The sequence below is a fragment of the Cololabis saira genome, chromosome 19 (assembly GCF_033807715.1).
Source record: "Cololabis saira isolate AMF1-May2022 chromosome 19, fColSai1.1, whole genome shotgun sequence".
Classification (NCBI taxonomy): Eukaryota; Metazoa; Chordata; class Actinopteri; order Beloniformes; family Belonidae; genus Cololabis; species Cololabis saira.
The window spans coordinates 32,743,116-32,761,698 of record NC_084605.1 but is presented as its reverse complement, the minus strand read 5'-3'; the positions used below and the strand labels follow the sequence as shown (position 1 = coordinate 32,761,698).

General features: G+C 38.1%; 1 protein-coding gene across 5 annotated transcripts in view; it reads right to left on the bottom strand.

Moving 5' to 3' along the window:
* Positions 1-18,583, bottom strand: part of vti1a (vesicle transport through interaction with t-SNAREs 1A) — a 128,253-nt gene that overhangs the window by 73,635 nt on the left and 36,035 nt on the right. For all 5 annotated transcript variants that reach the window (XM_061707852.1, XM_061707853.1, XM_061707854.1 and 2 more), the window contains one exon: positions 16,139-16,223. In XM_061707852.1, coding sequence (XP_061563836.1) covers positions 16,139-16,223 — 85 coding nt within the window. The remainder of the gene's footprint in view (positions 1-16,138; positions 16,224-18,583) is intronic.

Sequence of the window (18,583 nt, the reverse complement as noted above, 5' to 3'; positions counted from 1 at the left end):
TATCTGGAAACCTTACAAATAAAAAGCTAAAGATCATGTTGTCTTCTAAAGAAGAAGTAACTGCTTTTGAAAGAATATAAATGCATATTTTGCATCCAGTCTTTTAGCATTCAGAGAAAAATAATATATTAGTCGATTAAATGATCAAAACAAAGTAAAAAGTTCAAAAAAGCTGTCATATCATAAGTCTTTAATTCAGAACAAGCATTATGGACAATAATAGTTGTCTGTAGCTATAGGCATCAACATATATTTTGTTTTTAGGATTTATAATTGCAATCTGTTGAGTGTAAGTTGATTTTATGACAAAAACAAGCTGATGTCTGGTTAGTGTAGGGCTGAAACACTTCCTCGAATAATTCGATTACAAAAAATGATCGAGGAATTTTGTCTGCCTCGAGGAATCGTTTAATTATGCAGCTCAAAGCAGGGTATTTCGCCCGGACTAGGTTTAATGCGGCACAACGCGATGACGCCATGCACGTAAAGGTAGAAGAAAGAGGGAGCGGATATGTTTGGTTTTAACTAAAAGAAAAGGCAGAAAATGTAAAAAAAGTGGGAGCATTTCCAGCTGGACACCAAAGCAACACTGTTGCATGTATCACTGTAAGACAGAGCTTGATACCACAACAGTACGTCCTCCATGCTGCAGCATCTCCACCAACACCCTGTTTACTCCGAGAGCGGAGGACCGTCACCCGAGACAAGGTAAATTAAGTTAACGTAGCGCTAATTAATGAGATTAACTTTGCGGTACCTTGCTAACATAACGTTAGCCCTGTGGAGGGCTAGGTTTCTATTAATTATGACGACTGTCGATACGTGGCTGACACATTTAATCTATACAAACAGAGCTGTAGAGTGATGAGGGTGACAAATAAAAACGTAATAAAGCTAACTGGGTAGTTTTCAGTTTTATCTCTGTAGTCATTGATGGATAAAACATCAAGTAGCACTGGTGCCTAATGTGCTCCAATACAGCAGGTCTCAGAATTATATTTTGAACACTGCCAAAACTCAAAATCTTATCAAGACTTTAACTTAAAACTTAACTAGAACTTAAAATTAGCTTGACACAAATGAAAGTTAAATTGAAACACGTGGGAAAAACACCTAACCTTTTAAGTGATGTGTGTTATCAGGTGTAATGGCATTTTTAGGTTAGAAATAAGAACATTTCTTGGTAAGATCCTTAGTTTTTGGAGTGAAGGCAGTGAATTTGGTCGACTGGTTCAGGGTTTTTAAATGCACAGCCATGAACCTACTGGATTATATAATTTAGTCTTAGTGATGTCAATTAACATCTAACATCTTATGTATATTTATAATTGCTCTTTAACTAAACAAAAATATGTTTTATCCGATTACTTGATTCATTGATGGAATTTTCAGTAGAGTACTCGATTACTAAAATATTCTATAGCTGCAGCCCTAGGTAAGTGTTTGAGCTTTTGATTTTTCTGAGCTGCACAAGCCTATCCACCTTCAGACCTTGTCACTTCAAGATAGAAAAAGGATGCTAACAGACAAGCAAAAGAGTTGTTACTCACTGAATAAAGCCTCTTTTGTAAACCCTGAGCTGAGAGACATTTTTTGGAAAGAAAAGGTCAACATAAATGGGAAACAAACTTCCAGGATCTAAAAAAGCATCAAGTAAATGGACGAGTAATTCTAACTGGAAAGCTTATCATTTACTTTGATAAACCCAGCTAATACATGAGAGAAGATTCTTCCCCTTGTAGACCATTAACTTCATAACGCGTTTTTGAAATGTATATTCATAAACAGAATGTGAATTGTGCAAATGGGATATTTTCAAATGTGCACATGATCTGTAGAAAGGGCCAATGTAGTTGACATCAAAGGGTCCTAAGTGGGAGAGGTAAAAGTAGGCCAGGCCAAGGCCTGGGAGAGAAGTAGAGTGGATAGCGAATGAAAGAGAGAAAAGAGGCTATATACATGGAGTAAGAGACCGAACGAGAGTTTGGTCCCGGGCTGGGAGGAGCTCAGGTGCGAGTTGTGAGGAGGCACCTTCTGTTCATGGCTTTAAGGCCCCACTGCGGACAAGAGAAAGGGGGCATAGATAAGATATATGCCCCTCTTGTTTGGCCCAAATAAATCCAGGTGGCTCAAGAAGCATGCACATGTCACTCAACATAAGATCAACCCCTATGAACAAATATCATATAAATTACATGTACAAATGAAAAGACACTTATGCACTTGACGGAAATTGCAACAGTTTTAAAAGATTTTACAAATACAGCTGAATTGGAGAGAATGTTTTTGACATAAAGAGCATCAAGAGTTCTTCTAATGAACCACAATAAAACATGAAACAATATCAGTTTTAGAAGTTGATCCTTAACAGTTATGTTTCTCGAATTATCTTTATGAACCAGTGAAGTGTAAAATTTTGACTTTATAAATTACTATGCGACTGATGCGGATTTCTCACTTTATCTAGTTTAAAGACTTCCTCTGCTGCATGTAGTGCATTGATGTGTTCATTTTACCAAAGCTTAGAGGATCCTCACTTGTTTGTAAAAACAGATGCAACATCCAAGCTTAACATTTTGCAGAGGCAGTGAAGTTATCAAAGACGAGAGCAGACAATAGATATACTGTACTCTAAGAAAAACAATGTCCACATTCGTACTAAAACACATCCCACGAAAGGTGTAACGCAGAGACATTAAACGTGCTGATATGCACGATTTGCTTGTAAAATGACCACCTTCCTAACAGGTTTATCTAAGAGCGGCTCTTTGATTTCTTTCCTGCTGTTGACATTTGCGATCACTGTACACCAAGCATGAATAGGCAGATGGATTACAGCACTCTGCTTCTGAAAAACTCTTGCAAAGAGACCTGAGTGCACTGTGGCTACACATACGCATCCTGGTGACTATGTGACTGAGCTACACGTTTTCTAAGAGAATGCACTGCGGCTTACACAAACAACAAAGGAGGGACCTTTCTTGTGATGGACATGTAAGAATGCATAATACAGCTTATTAAGTGAAATGTAATAAAAATCACAATGAAAGATAATACTTTTTTTGCTGTTGTTGAAAGTGTGACAGAAACGGCCTGCATCCCTCTGAGGACCATCTTGACATACAGTAGTTCCCAAAAACTTCAAAATATCTGCAAGAAAGATGTTCAAACTCCTCAAATCAATTACATCAAAGAAAGGGCTCACGTATCGTAGACTTGTTAAGTTAACTGTAGTTATATTCCAAAGGTGGTGTGCTGGAGCCATTGCTGTCACATGACAATGGTTGCGTCTTAATTGGGAGTGAAAACCTCCCCAAGAGAGATGGCTAAACCTGTCACATATGACTGAGGGGACTTTTTTTTCTTCTTCTTTAAAACAAGTGCATCTGCACACACATGTGCACATTTTGTTTTCTAAATCATCAACGTATTCCACTTTGTCCTTCTGGAGTGTGAATGCAGTTTATATGAAAAGAGGACATCCAAAATACAAAGTCTCCAAGACACACAGTAATTTATTTCTCTCTCACACACACACACACACACACACACACTTACACCTTTGCTCTAAATTTGCATGAATTGACTACATCTGGCCTTTAAGAGGCAATAACAATTATTTATTGAGCTGGTTGTTAAAACCAAACTGCAACTGACCATCAGCCTAAACAGCTCATTAAAAACAGCACAATACCTCACTTCAAGCATGCAGGAAAATTGGCAAACAATTTTGCAATATAACAAATGCATTTCCATGTTGTATAGCATAATAAATTCAGAGCAGTCTTGCAGGGAAAGTGAATGCACAATACATTTATTCTTTTCTTTTTTTTTTAAATTCAAGTATTTTTATTTAAAATGTTTTTGTTTTTGCTCTTCCCTCTTTCCCTGCTCCCTCTGCCAATGTTGTCTGAAACACAAGCTCTTGATTTTTCAGGTGAGCCTCATTCTGTTTGAGGTAAAAGTTAGATTTGGCTTTAACAGAAAATTTGTGATGATGAAGAAAACCACTAACAATAGTCCTTCGATCGACTGTTGAGCTGTCCAGGGTGAAGTGCTACGTAAGGCTGACTGCTGGGATGGGCTCCAGATGATCCCCATGACCCTAAATATGAATAAGCAGCTACAGATAATGAACCGGTGGCTGGACAACTAATAATACTTTAACATTCATGAAATTTAAAAACATCTAAAAACAAATTTAAATTTCTTCTTTTGTATTTCATTGTATGAAATATTTTGCCCTTGCTTACAAATGGACAAATTTGTTTGTACCGTCCTATTACAAAAAGAAAAACACACAATAGCCATTGAATTGACAAAAGTAGCAATAAATAATAATTTACTAGAAACTGACAAGTGAATATAAAACACTACTTTTAAATGTATGTTTTACACAATCATTGATAGAAAAAAATATAAAGAAAGATGGAATATGGCCTTAACAAAGTATTTGCTCCCTCTAGAAAAGTATATAATTTGGTCATAGTGACATGTTAAACTCAAGTGTTCCTTCAATCTTATAGTCAGTCTGCTGTCTGGTATCATGGTGTTCACCATACTGGACATGGACCACAGAAAGCAAAGGAGAGAGTTGTCTGAGAAGATCAGGCAGAAAATTATAAGCAAGCATGTTAAAGGTAAAGGCTCGAAGACCATCTCCAAGCAGAGACAACAGTTGCAATTTTCATCCAGAAGTTTAAGATCCATGGAACTGGACCCAACCTCCCTAGATGTGGCCGCAAGAGGAAAACCGATGACAAACTGAAGAAATGGATAATACAAATGTTAACGAAGAAGCCTAAAACAACTTCCAAAGAGATTCAAGGTGAACTACAAAGGTCAAGGTACATCAGTATACAATTGCAGCACCCATCACTGTTTGAGCCTAAGTGGACAATCAAGGAGGATTCCATTGTTGAAAGAAATCATAAAAAAAGACGGACTGGAAATAGTCAAAATACATGTTTACAAAACACAAAGCATGGTGGAGAATGTCCTTTGGACAGGTGAGGAAAAAACTGGAGCTTTGTAGCAAGCTGAATAAGCTCTATGTCCACAGATGCATAAATGAAGTCAAACAAGACCGCAGCTACAGTGAAAGATGGAGGAGGCTCCGTTATGTTCTGGGGCTCCTATACTGCATCTGGCACAAGGTGTCTTGAATCTGTGCAGGTGCAATAAAATCTCAAGACAATCAAGGGATTCTGGAGAAAAATGTGCTGCCCAGTGTCAGAAAGCTTGGTCTCAGTCACAGGTTATGGGTCCTCCAACAGGATAATGATCCACAAACCACAAATACAAACACCCAAAATTGGCTGAGAACAAAACACTGGACTATTCTGAAGTTGCCTTCTATGACCCCTGACCTAAATTGGATCGAACATTCGTGGAAAGAGCTGAAACATGCAGTCTGAAAAGTAAAACCTTCAAACCTGAGACAGCTGGATCAGTTTACTCATGACAATTGGGTTAAAATACCTGTCTACAGGTCTAGAAGTCACAGAACTCACAGAGTTAGTTATTATCTTAAAAGCTTGTGCAACAAAGATCCAATCATATCTGTGCAGACCAGTTTCCTATTTTTTTTTCTGATTCTGGTGGACCACAATTAAAAAGCAATGTCTGATTTTCATCAGGCAATTTTTAGTAAATAATAATGTGTTACGGTACTTTTGATTTTATTATTACACCTTCATTCTTTAAAAGAAATGTACCAACAAATGTGTTTATGTCTGTATTTCGTCTGGGTTGGTAATGCAGTTTTGTCTGGTAAGTCTGAAACTGATGAGAATTTTAGCAGCAAAATATTAAATCCAATAACTGAACTGCAAAATGCTATTTAATGATACTAATAAGAACATGCCTATGATCAGACGGTCTTCAACAAATTTCAAAAAAGGCTACATCAATGCATCGACTTCTGTTCTGTGTGTAGTCGTAACCAGGCACCTTCTCACATCAAACTTGAGACAGGCCAGACCAAGGAAGGTGTCCCTTAGGCCATCTTAGCCAGTCCTTCACAACTGCACTTTAAAAGATGGGCGACAGTACAGTACGCTGCAGTTGGCCTCGACTGATGATTGAGTAACCCAAGATCATAGATGTTCTCAGGGAGAACTTGCCGGTGCAAAGCTATGCATATATCAGACTTTCAGGTCTACCACTATATACACATCATGTGGTGAGATTGGCTGATATGAAAACTGGAAATATACAGACCGCTTAAGTCAAGCATTCTACATGGAAAAGAACTGTAAAAATGTACCTTTTTTTTCCCCAATACATAACTCGGAATGAATGACTATTATAAATCTGATTTTATCTGATCATGAAACAACTAAGGTGCAAAGCACATGCACATTTACCTTAAGGTACTCACGTTCAAATTCAAACACAAGCACACATTTTAACTTGTGTTCACAGCATAGATGGGAACAACCACAAAAGCGTAATTCAGTGATAAATAACAAAGTTTACGATGTCTGCATGGATTTTCTTTTAAGGAACTCTCGAGTTCACATAGACTGGTCCACAGGATTGTGTTCGTGCATTCGTGCATGCACAGAGGGCCCCTTTCAGCACCTTCTTAGAGACTGACAACAGGCGGCGCCTACCTCCAAAAGCAGCTCAAGGGCGCGGCCTATCTACCGAAAGAAAGAATGCATCAATGGAACTGTGCATCTATTCAGCCACACAGCCAGTTTGCAGTCACTACTTTGGTTCATTTATATGGGTGTCAAACTGTTTGCACTGTCAAGGTTATGAAATCTAGCAGGGAAACGAGAAAAGGTTAAAACCAAGTTTCAGGCAATTTAAAATTCAAACAAGTCCTTCACTAACTGAGCTATATGAGAAGTGAGCAGATCTGAAAGGAGAGCGATTACCTTCAAACCAACGGAGGACAATTCTAGGAGACCTACAAGTTATTCCATTGAAATGAATAAATTCAGAAATGATGTGACCAATGCAATAGTTAATTTACCAAGGTCTGATAGCAGTGAATCGAAATTTACATTTTGGTTATTTTGGTCAAAATGTTAAGTCACCCGTAAATTAAAAGAAAAATGTCAGCATGAAGTGTGTGGCTGGCTTTCCTCAAAACTGCGGTGCACAGTCTCCTGTCCGCACACACAGGCAGACACACACACAGACACACACTGGAACAGCAAACAGAGCACTCCTAAGGTTACCCCCTAGGACAAAAGCTTTACCATCCTACTGACTGGCAGATGGGGCAACCAGCTGACATCTCGGTCCAGCTCTGTTTCATGTTCCCTGGGTGTCTTAAACAGGCGGACACCCTGTCTGATGGGCACAGAATGGCCAAGGAGAAGGCTCCTTTGACAAAGGAGGGGAGGTGCGCTTCTCGGGGTTACCATTGAGCAAAAGAGGAACAAGGACAGACGGAGATGTCTCATGTGCCTCACTGTGTTTGCACAGCGTAGATGTGCGTCTTACAGGGTGGTCGACTCCAGGAATGTCAATGATAGACGCAGATTTATAATAAGCTAATGGCTGCATTTAGCCTTATGCAGTTTTTCTAACAGGATCAAATAGCTTCCTCAAGGCTAAAGCCAACATTCATTTATGCAATGATCATGATCAGCTGAAGTCTTCTAGATTTACACTGCAAGTTGTTTAAACCTAAAAGGCTGAGCCTTAGACACTGTAGTGTAAAATGTACCACATTGTCTCAATCTGAGAGATCAACAAATATCTAAAATTCTATGGAAGAGACACGGAGTAAAGAAAAATCACCAGCCACAAGAACCCAGGTGGGAAATGTTCTACAAAAGATTCCTCCATAAACTTGTTTAAAACTATCGGAAGCATTGCAAACATCTACAGACAGCATTTAAGAAAATGTCACATTGGAATATTCAAATTCAAATAATATAACAGGAGTCCTCTCACAAACATTTACAATAAAATATCAAATCATTATAATATATAATTTATTAATTTAAATTTGTCCTTTTAATACGCGTTTGAGAAATACTGGATATAAGAACAAGGGGTTCCTAAAAAGAAATATAGTTTTAGAACAGGAAAAAAAAAAAAAAAAAAAAAAAACACTCACATATGCATACACATACAAGTCTTATTTGCATATGTTGAGAGGACATCTTACTGTTAAGGAAAGGCCTAAAAACATTTTGTAAACTCTAACACATAATTTCAATCAGAACATTAATGCAATATTTTTGTTTGTTTTGAGTTCAATCCTATGCTGCTAGAATCAAGAGAAGTTAAATATACCAGCTGTACAAACAAAAAAAGGTTAACTCTGGCACTTTTCAACATGCTGATAAATATCAACCTCTTAAAATCCATCATCTATTTTTTATTGACATTATGTAATTTATGTCAATAAATTACATAAATTACATAATGAACATGGTATCAATACCTAAAACATTTTATACAACTAATTTAAAGCATTCTTCATCTTTAAAAAAAAAAAGACAGCTGATGTCAATACAGAAATAATATGAGGCTCAATTTAGCAAGTTTCATATTGAACTGATGACAAAATTGTTAGTAAAAGCTAAACATAATTATTAGAAAGGTAACAATACCCTTTTCTTATTCATTTCCACCCTTTAAAAAACTGCTGGTTCCGTACTTAATAAAAAATAAAAATAAAAAACAAACGAATCTAATTTATAAACAGCCAGTTGGACTGAAGATTCACTGTGAAAATGCTTTGCTTTGCTGGAGCAGCATGAACTTTGCCTCTTTTTAAAAGCAGAAGGCAGTTGCTTCACGACACTGTAAATAAGAACACGTGCAAGCACTTTTTACTGGCCACTGAATTTTGTCTGTGTGTTTTTTGGCTTTTTTTGGAAAATCAAATCCTTGTGTGTGTATATCAATAATCTCCCCCACAAGATCCAAGTATCCCGTTCACTAGAACCAGCTCTGATTAATTTCTCTCTAATAAATAAATACATAAAATACCCTAAAACAAACAACAAACAAACAAAAAAACACAGAGAGGGAAATGTAAAAATGATTTTGTCATTCACGGCATCATTCATATCACTGAATACATTTTCAGATATTTGTCTTCAGGTGACAATCTGGCACTATTCTCTCTTGACTCCAATCCTTCACTTTTATTTCATTTTTTTCTTTTTTTGGTTTCCCTTTCCATTTTTAATATTTCCAACCTTCAGATGTAATGTCTTTTTAAAATGCCCATGGGGGCTCCAAGTCCTTGCTTTTGTCTCCCATTTCCTTCTGAAACAGTTTTTCTTTAACCCTCTGCGGTTTTTCACAGTTGTTGTTTTAGCCCTCTCCTCTCCATCGCTCTTTCTGCCCCCCACCCCCCCATCTCGCCGAGTTTTCTCTGTGTCAGCCAGAGGTCAATGCTACACTTTTTTTCTCCTGCATGCACTAAGGCAGGGGGGTTCTTTTTAGTTACTGTGACCTCACAATAGAAAAGAGGAAAACATAGGGGCATGTTACCATGTTACCATCTACCAATGGAAGGATATTTTGTACCTTTACATAAGGTTTTGATATACAAGTTGGTTGAGGTTTGATGAGAACAAACCAATTTACAAAATTGAAGTACACTGTGTTTACTGAAATTGCCTTTTGTTTTAGTCTTAAAATAAATAAAAAGCCTTTATATTTTACCTCACCTAAAACTGCTTGTTTCATCATGACGACAAAAATTCCTCATGGTCTAGTATTGAGAAACTTAGGGTTACTTTTTCAGTTCATAAAACACCTGCGTCAAAATGACAATTTCATATTACCATCATCAAGAACTGAAAAGTGATGTTCTTAAATGTTTAAATATATAATCAAATTGATTCTAAATTTAAAATCAGTTAGAAATGTTGGATATTTTTTTCCGCTAAAATAAGGTTTTTATGGTTACAAAGCTGCCTTGTGTTTTACTGGGCTCCATTGTGTTCACTCAACACGACCTGCACAAGTCTCAGCTTTACTAAATCTAATAATAAACTCAACTTCTAACAATTCTAATTTCTCAAGATTTTTGACAGCTAGCGATAATGCTTTATGGAGGCAAAATAGTGGGATACGAGGAGAATAGTGGTAGCGGTTTTGTAGCAGTTCTTTCCGAAGCTTAATATGTAGTCAGGAAGTTCAAACAGAAGTTTATACTTAGTGGAAGGTTCACTTAAATGTATACAAACAGATCGCTTATTTTCATCTTTGATGCCCCACTTGAGCTAATATTTGGATGTTTGCAACAACACCTGTCGATACATGGAGAAACACAGGCTTGCCCATCACATACTGGGAACAGGCGCACAAACACATACTTGAGTCTGTTGGTTCAGCTCTTCCATTGAGGGTCCGTATGCTAGCTGGCTATTGTGCGCGTAAGGCCTTTTGTCTGGGCAGCACAAACTGGTGATTGCACCTTAGCTACCGCAGTTCAAGCGTAAACAGTGTTTTCATACCCGACGATATACACTGTTGCCAGTGGACCCCTAAATCCCTGGAACAGCTGAGTCCTAGGGTGTCAAAGATAATGGCGATTTATTGCAGTGCGAGGCTTTCTCACTGCCCCTCCTGCCCCCCTTTCCAATCGTCCCCCTCCTCGTCCCTCAAACAGATTAAAATTAAGCCGTAAACATGTGAGGATGGAATTAACACATTTAGTGAGTCTCCTCTTCCCACATCCCATTTTCGCTCCGGAGCGGCTGATCCCCGCTGCCGAACGTGGGTGCAATTTTAATGACTTGCAACGTTTTTGAAGTCCACATGAAAAAAGCGACGCTCGCCGTTTGTGGCGGCGCTAGATATGGCTGGGCCATGGCCGGCCATGATTGGGAGGGACACACGCCGCCGACTCGGACTCCAGGCTCTTCGATAGGATCGGTGTCATTTTCCTCTCCACGATAAGACGCCTTGCTGACAAGGTCCGATTAGGAGAGAAAAAATCATTATTGCTACGCCTTTCATCCACCAGGGGTTTACCGATAAACAGCTCACCCACGGCTAGATTTTCTGAGAGCAAGATGTTATGCGTTGAAGCATATATATTTAGGAAATGCGGTTTAAAGTGAAATTTCAGCAGCTGTTTAAATATAATAATTTCATTTTTAAAACAGCTATAGAATTGTTTTCTTTTCCCATTAAATCAAAAGCCCTCCATTCTCATTAGTAGGAAACTCAAGCTGTGAAATATTTAAGTCTTATCTCTCGCCTCCATTAATCAAACAATTATCAAATAACTTCATATTCTTTTTGAACGCAAGACAATACACCGATAGCATGAGCCTACAAAAAAAGTGATTTAATATGCTATACCTCAAGGAAATCCACTTTAGCAGGCGCCCTTTTTTAAAAGAGAAATGTAAAATCGATGCTTAAAATATTCAAACTACATTGTAGAACAGAGAGAGTAAACTAAAAAGATTCCGGAAGATATTATAAAGAAAAAGATTTACATTGCATATATGCTCTGTATATTTCTACATATCCTTCACATAGTGGCTGAAAAAAGTCTCATTACACTCTAATAAAATATCATAACAAAAAGTTCAAATAGGTCACTTGAAATTTATTTTTCAAAGAAAATAATGTTAAGATAAATGTGAACTTCTCAAATTATCCAAAACAATATTTATTTCAAGACATTTTAATTCATGAGATTTAAATTTGTATAAACATGTAAAAGCGCATTGAAAAATAAGAAAAAGGAAAAAAAGGATATTACTTTGGGAAAATAAAATACTTCGAACATAATACAAGGAAACACAATCTGCAGGGAGCTAAAAAAAAAAAAAAACAAAAAAAAAAACCCCTCTGGTGAAAAGTACAATTCCAGCTTCGTTTATGTAACTGATTGTGTTATTCGTTAAGTGTTTGCTGACGGATTTGAGAAGCAGGCACCCACTTTGGTGGCCCAGCACCAAAAGAATCATCGAGTCTGATCTTTAAAGGAAACCGGGAGAAAGAAAGCAAGTGGGAGAGAAATAGAAAAAGAGACAAAAATGGAGGGGGATAGTTGGGACAAACGTGCGCTGTGTTGCTGGGCCACTCCAGCACCCATGGACTCTCAGCAAGACTCAAAGCCTCACTCCGCTTCAAAAGGGAGCCATGGAGATTTTTTTCTATTTTTTTTTCTTATGTTTACAAAAACATATTTATCTATTATTCGTCACTCTGTCATTTGACTATGTATTTCTTGCCGTCCCTGCACCTCTTGCCCTGCGACTGGAATCCTGTTCAATGATGCCGACATGTTTACCCTCCTCCTGTCTTTTAATACCGCTGCACTCGAAAATCAAACTGCTCTAAAACAAATTGATGTGCTCTTTAATATAGTCGTCACATCATCACAGGGTCCCCGCACGTCCGCCTCAGCGACAACTGCAGGGCTGCTTAGCTTAGCCCAGCGATAGCTGCCACTTTGTTGGTCGCTTCAATGATTTATCACAAAAGAGAGAGAGAGATTGTGAGAGCGGGAGGAGAGAAAAAGGGAAAGACAGAAAGGAAAAATCCCCAGGATCTTGATTGAGTCACTGGCACCTTTGATTGACAATGTCTAATCAGATTATCTTCATCCTAATAAAGTTGATAGCCTGCAGTGTTGCTCTCTACCTGGCATGGTGAACTTTGGGCGAGGCTAGGGCCCCTGGGGGCCACAACCCAACCCTCTCTGCTTATCAAGATAGGCTGAAATCAATCCCTAATGAGCTGTTTTCATTTTGCAGGATAGATTACAGGCCCCTAAACACTAAGAACACACACCTAAGAAGTCTTCTTAGACACTTGCGAGCCACCTTTAACATAGAGAGTGGCACCGCTTTTTGTCTGCCTCCGTCTTTGTTTCTGCAGCTCATTTTTCAACTTAACATGTATGAAGGTGGATATATTTACAAAGTAAATTTAACACATATTTCTAAAATGATGTAGTGAATTCTAGATTTATTAAACTGTCTTTGATGTGGTGTTAACAGCACAATTAAAACGCCCTCTCATTTTATGTTATCAAGCTGCAATTTAGAAAGTTAAAGTTCACCTACAACTTTACAATTACTGTCTGAAAATGAATCAAATTCAACACAAGTTTAATGTAACTACGTTATTTTTATTTTGACCATCAATATCTTACATGACCTGTCAGTCTATATTCAACACCCTCCACTTCAATTAATAACCAGCAGAAAGGTGGAATAGCTAATAAGTGCAACTTAAACGTCTTATCTGACATGTTTGTTTGATTCCTTAACAACCAGTCATAAATCATTCAAAACATTTTGAAGTTTGGCAGGCAGGCCTAAAATTTGGCACGTCTTTGATTTAATATCAGTCTCCACATTTGACAAGCCTCCACATTTGGACATTTCAAGTGCTTTTGACTCAAATCTCTTTAAATTGGCTAACTGCAAGCACTTCCCCTTTATTTACTGGCCTCTTTAACTGGGCTATCCCTCATGTCTGCTTGTTGCTGTGCCTGGGCTTTTAAGTCAGTGCTCTTCAGTAATGAAGTTCTATACTTTATTTATGAGGGAAACGGAGAACCCTGGTTCTTGAGGGTGCGTGTGGTAAATAGCTTTCCGTGTCCAAAGAGTCTCTTCTATATCCCTCTGAGGGCTCTCACTGTTTTCAGCAAGCCTTTGTTTTCCCCAAATACGTGGGTGATATTGAGAAAGAAGGGGAAGGGAAAAATAAGAGTTAAAATAGTAGTGTCAGAATTAGTCGTCTTAAACTGCAATTATTCTGTTTTGCCTTAAATGTGTCCTTAAGGAATCCTTGCTTTTTTGTTCCTGGTCATTAAGAAGTATGTTGTAAGCATCGAAGAGAAAAGAGTGTTAAAAAAAAAAAAAAGACTTTCTATGCCTTTTTTTTTCAGAAACTTTTCTTTGAAATAAAATGTTTTTAAGTTCTACTTGCCATTGGTCAACTGCAGTTCTTAAGGGTCACCGTGTCACAGTGGATGGAGAATGCGACTTTGAATTATTGCAAAAATAATGATGCTAAACTGCTCCTTGTAAAAAAGCAGCTTAGATGTTAGCGGAGAGTTGAGATTTGTAGAAAACAGAGTATTTGCAGTGTAACTAGACATTGTCTGACTTGAAAACCACTTAACACTCTAATTATTCACATTCAGTATCTGTGGATGCCACACATAACAAAAAAAATAAATCATACCATGCTTCTTGATAATTGCCAATGACACTTTCAGAATGTACACAAGTTGTATAGCATGCCATACTACTTGGCTTTTTGTTTCAGTATTTTGTATGTCTTTTGTTGTGATAGTGAAGGAACCCCAATAACTGGATATAAAAATCAAACAACTAAATACAATCCCAGAGACCTTAAGTCCATAATGTGGCAAAGCTATAAAATAAATAGTGCAAGCGTTAATATCAGAAAATATCTGGGAAATGTTGTGATGAGTCACTTCAGCACCACCAGAGTAAACATATAATATAACATGGGCAAACAACACTAAATCGAAAGACCAAACTGAATTTAGTACCAGATGGTGAATCCTTTCGAGGTTTATAAACCCAGTTGATACATTTGGCTTACAAATGTTGGTGCCAACTGTGTTTGCTGAATTTGAGAGCTTGGTATATAGAGCAATTAGTCCGGTAAAGAACTGCATATATTCCCTGGGTGTCCACATTCCTCATCTAGATGTATTCTCTATTTGACCTGAAGACATTGCCATTTCAGGTTGTGCATCTGAGCGAATGGTTGGAATCGACAGCGGAGTAAAAGGAAGGGGTCATGGATTAAAGACACAGGACGAAGCTTCCCCGCTAAACCACAAACACACCCCACAGCTGATGTGGGACAAGCCAAGTGTGTGGGACCAAGGCAGGATAAACGAGCATTGTCCTTAGCTCGCCTCACACACAGTGGATGAGACAGCCAACAGTGACACAGGGTCAAGGGGCATGTGGCTGACAACAGCAGGAGAAACCGGCTGGCCCAGGAGGTACTGAGCAATGTTAAGCCAGGGCCCAATTCTTTTCCTACAAGCAAGCTGTGAGGCATATGATCAAAACAAGCTACTGAGAAAGATGTGGCTGGGTAGTAGAGGTAAAAAATCTCCTGGCTGTCGCAGAATCTGACACTGTCGAGAAACTGGAGTAATGTCAGAAACATCTGAGACATTTGAACCAACATTTTTAAGCAGAGAATGCAGACTGTATTTATGAATTTGTGAATGCAAGTTACAGGGAACATCAAAAGCTGGTGGTCTACGTGCGAACCTTACTTGACTTGAATTATTAAATCTGTCGATGTTGCACACACCAGCCACCCTGCGATTATAGTGTAAATTGACAAAGTTTTCCAAAACTACAACGGAAGCCAAAGAAAGCTGGTTGATACTTCAAGAATGAGCTTTGATATATCTCTGAGGAATAGACTGTGCCTCAATAATGTGGTGACTGTCAAGAAGGAAGACAGGAAAAAAAAAAAACATATGCTAACTGGTTAAATCTATTTAAGATCCCAATGAGATTTTTCCCCCCCTATTTTAAGATTAAAACCATCCTTGATAATGAGGAAGAAAGGACTTTGTGTGTGCGTGTGTTTTTAGACGGTTTATTTGGAAACTGATATTTTTCATTTCTTTCTTCTCCGCTACTGAATTAAGAACTTCAGGAGGAACGCTGACATTGTTTATTTTCATAGACCTCCTCTCCATTTATGTATTAAAAACAGAGAAAGAAAGAAAAGAAAGAGGGGGGGGGGGCGGGGGGGAGCCCAGCACCGTCAACCCAACACTTGCATATATAACACACACAGCCACACACAGCCACAGTGATGCTTGAATTTTCTTCAGGAGCAGAGCAGGGAGAAGCAGCACCCGATCTGTCGCATATGCACTTCTCCCTCTCCCTCCCTGACTCATCTTTGATGTGCTCCCGAAAATGTCATCAGGCGTCAAGGAAAGATTTTTTTATTTTTTACTCTCTTTTTAAAAAAAAAAAAAGACGAAAAAAAAAACCGAACCAGCCCCAACCCTCCAAACACACACACACAAACTCCCAGACACACATATCCACCCCGCGACATATATGAGCAAGACAATCTGCTGTCGCTCACTCACCCTCTCCACTATCTTACACCCCCACCCACCACCACCCCGCTCCCTTCCAATCCATAACAGAATACGTACCAGTTTCTACTGCTATCTGGTAGCCGGCCTCCAGTCTCCGTGATGACCTTTCAAGCCTTTCTGTGTTGTCCAACAGATGCGCTCTCTAAAATAAACAGAGGGAAAGGAAAAAAATAAAATAACGCCAGTGAAACAAACTGAAAATAAAAATTGATTGAGGGGACTGGAACCCAATTCAAAGAAACATATCAACACTGTCACCTAAAACAGACAGACCTCATCCACAGCGGCAACATAATACAAGCAGGTTGGCAATAACCTTCATGGGTGACAATGTGTTATATGCTGATGGAATATCAAGTAAACGCATGTTGAGGTTGACAATATAATAGGTGCTGCTGCCGCCTCATCTTGGACATAAAAAGAGTAACTACTGGGAGCTTTGTTGCTTCATTGCATTGTTTAAAAAGCCTGGTCCTCTGCTGTTCAGAGAACAGCTAAAGCAGGCAGCCAGTCGAGAGCATATTTTTTTATTTATTATTTATTTTAATTTTGGCAGTAAAAAGAAAATCCTGCCCAGGCGGTGCAATACAGGTAGAGGATAAAATTAAGAAAGTAATACATCAATATCTTCTAAAGTTTACATTAAAAAAAAAGAGGGAGAGAGAGCAAAAAACTAATCACATTAATGTTTATCTAGGTATTTAACATGGATAAAAAGAAATAAAATGCTAAAGTTTTCCAAAACAATATCATTATATGTGTTCTCTACTAATTTTGTCTACTCAAAACAATAATTTATGACATATGAGTTATGAGCTATCAACAACAATCAAGACAGCTCATTTAAAGCTTGGAGCTCAGACAGTATACCAAGAATATCTGTGATCCATGAATTGTTAAAGAAGTTACAAATAATACATTACTTTTAAGTTATTTGATCTTTTTCTTTTCAGTGAAAAGAGTGAACATGTCTATCAAGGTCACAAATGCTATAATATGGTTAGTACACATACTCATAACTGAAAGCAGTTCCTTAGATACCAAGTCAGTCATTGGTTTTGGTTTCTTCTGTTTGACAATTTGTGTCTGGCAATTAAAAGAACAAAAGAGGAGATTTATAGAGCTCACTAGTTTAGTTTTTGCATGGAGGTTCCCATTTTTAAACAAACATTGACATCCGTGTCACTTTCTCTTAAAAAGGCAAGAACAACTGATTTGACAATTAACTAGTGACTTCTTTGGTGACTTTCAAATACCAACTAAGATGAATTCTGTGATGGTGACAAATATGTTACATATGTGTTACAAATATGATATAAAACTGAGACTCTTAATGAAAAGACTTTTGTATACAATCATGTAAGAATCATATAATTACTGTTAAACAAAACAACAACAAAAAAAGAGATTGTTGGCAACATTTATTCATCTTGTTTCACCTTAAGGCTTCCATCTTTTGAAAATTTAGCAAACTGTTATTTGGGTCACAGCTTATACCATACAACGGTAACTTATGAAAAATATTCCCTTACAAGAAGCACCACTACGATGCTGATCGAATGTTATTCAAATTAATCTATGCTCATTAAGTGGAACATTTCAGACACAACTTTTCTAATGTACAAATAGACAAATAGAAATATTACAGCTTCTTTCAGTTGCTGTATATATACGTTAATCTGCAAACCACTGCAATACCCAGCCTTCATTAAAGCCATCAAGGATTGCAAGCAGTATAAACATGCAAGACTTAAATGTTTACTCAAATGTTGTTGGTTTTGATGGTCTTTCTAACGTGGCATGTTAAAAAAACTGATCAGATGTTACACACTTGACACTCAAAAGCAACCCAGTGAATGACAACCACCCCATCGACAAGATTTTATGCCCATCACATAAGCAAAAAGGACAGAAAAGAACTGAAATCTCTAGTCCTGGTTGGGCTGTCAAAATGTGTACCAGCTAATCACTCAGAGGAAATGAAAAATGTGCAGAGAGGAAAAAAAAGCCAACAACACACTTTTCAAAGTTTGACAACAAGACGGATGGGAAAAGAGCAGAGAAGAGAAGACTCCCTCTGAACTCCCTTCCTTCCCTCATTTCCTTTTTCTTTGTGCGGCTGACAGATGTCATTTAACATTGCAGACATAGTTTTTAATAGTTAAAGATAGGGCAGGGGAGGATGGAGGGACCGGAGGACCGTTGGAAAGATGGGTGATAAAATGGGTTTGTGGTTGGGAGAACCCAATAAGAAAATGCTGAGTGGTGCTGGATGCAAAGTGTGATGTGTTTTTAGTAAAAGGACTAGTAAGGAGCTTCGAGGATAGGGTACATGGGTGTGGAAGGTGTAGTGGCACCGATAGGCATGGTGGCACTGTGCTTGTAGGGGGAAAATGGATACCAAATTTGGGCTATAATGAGCCCCCATGGATCAGCTGAGATAGATGGGACATATTGACATGCAATGCTTAAACTAATACACCTACACCATGGCTGCATTGC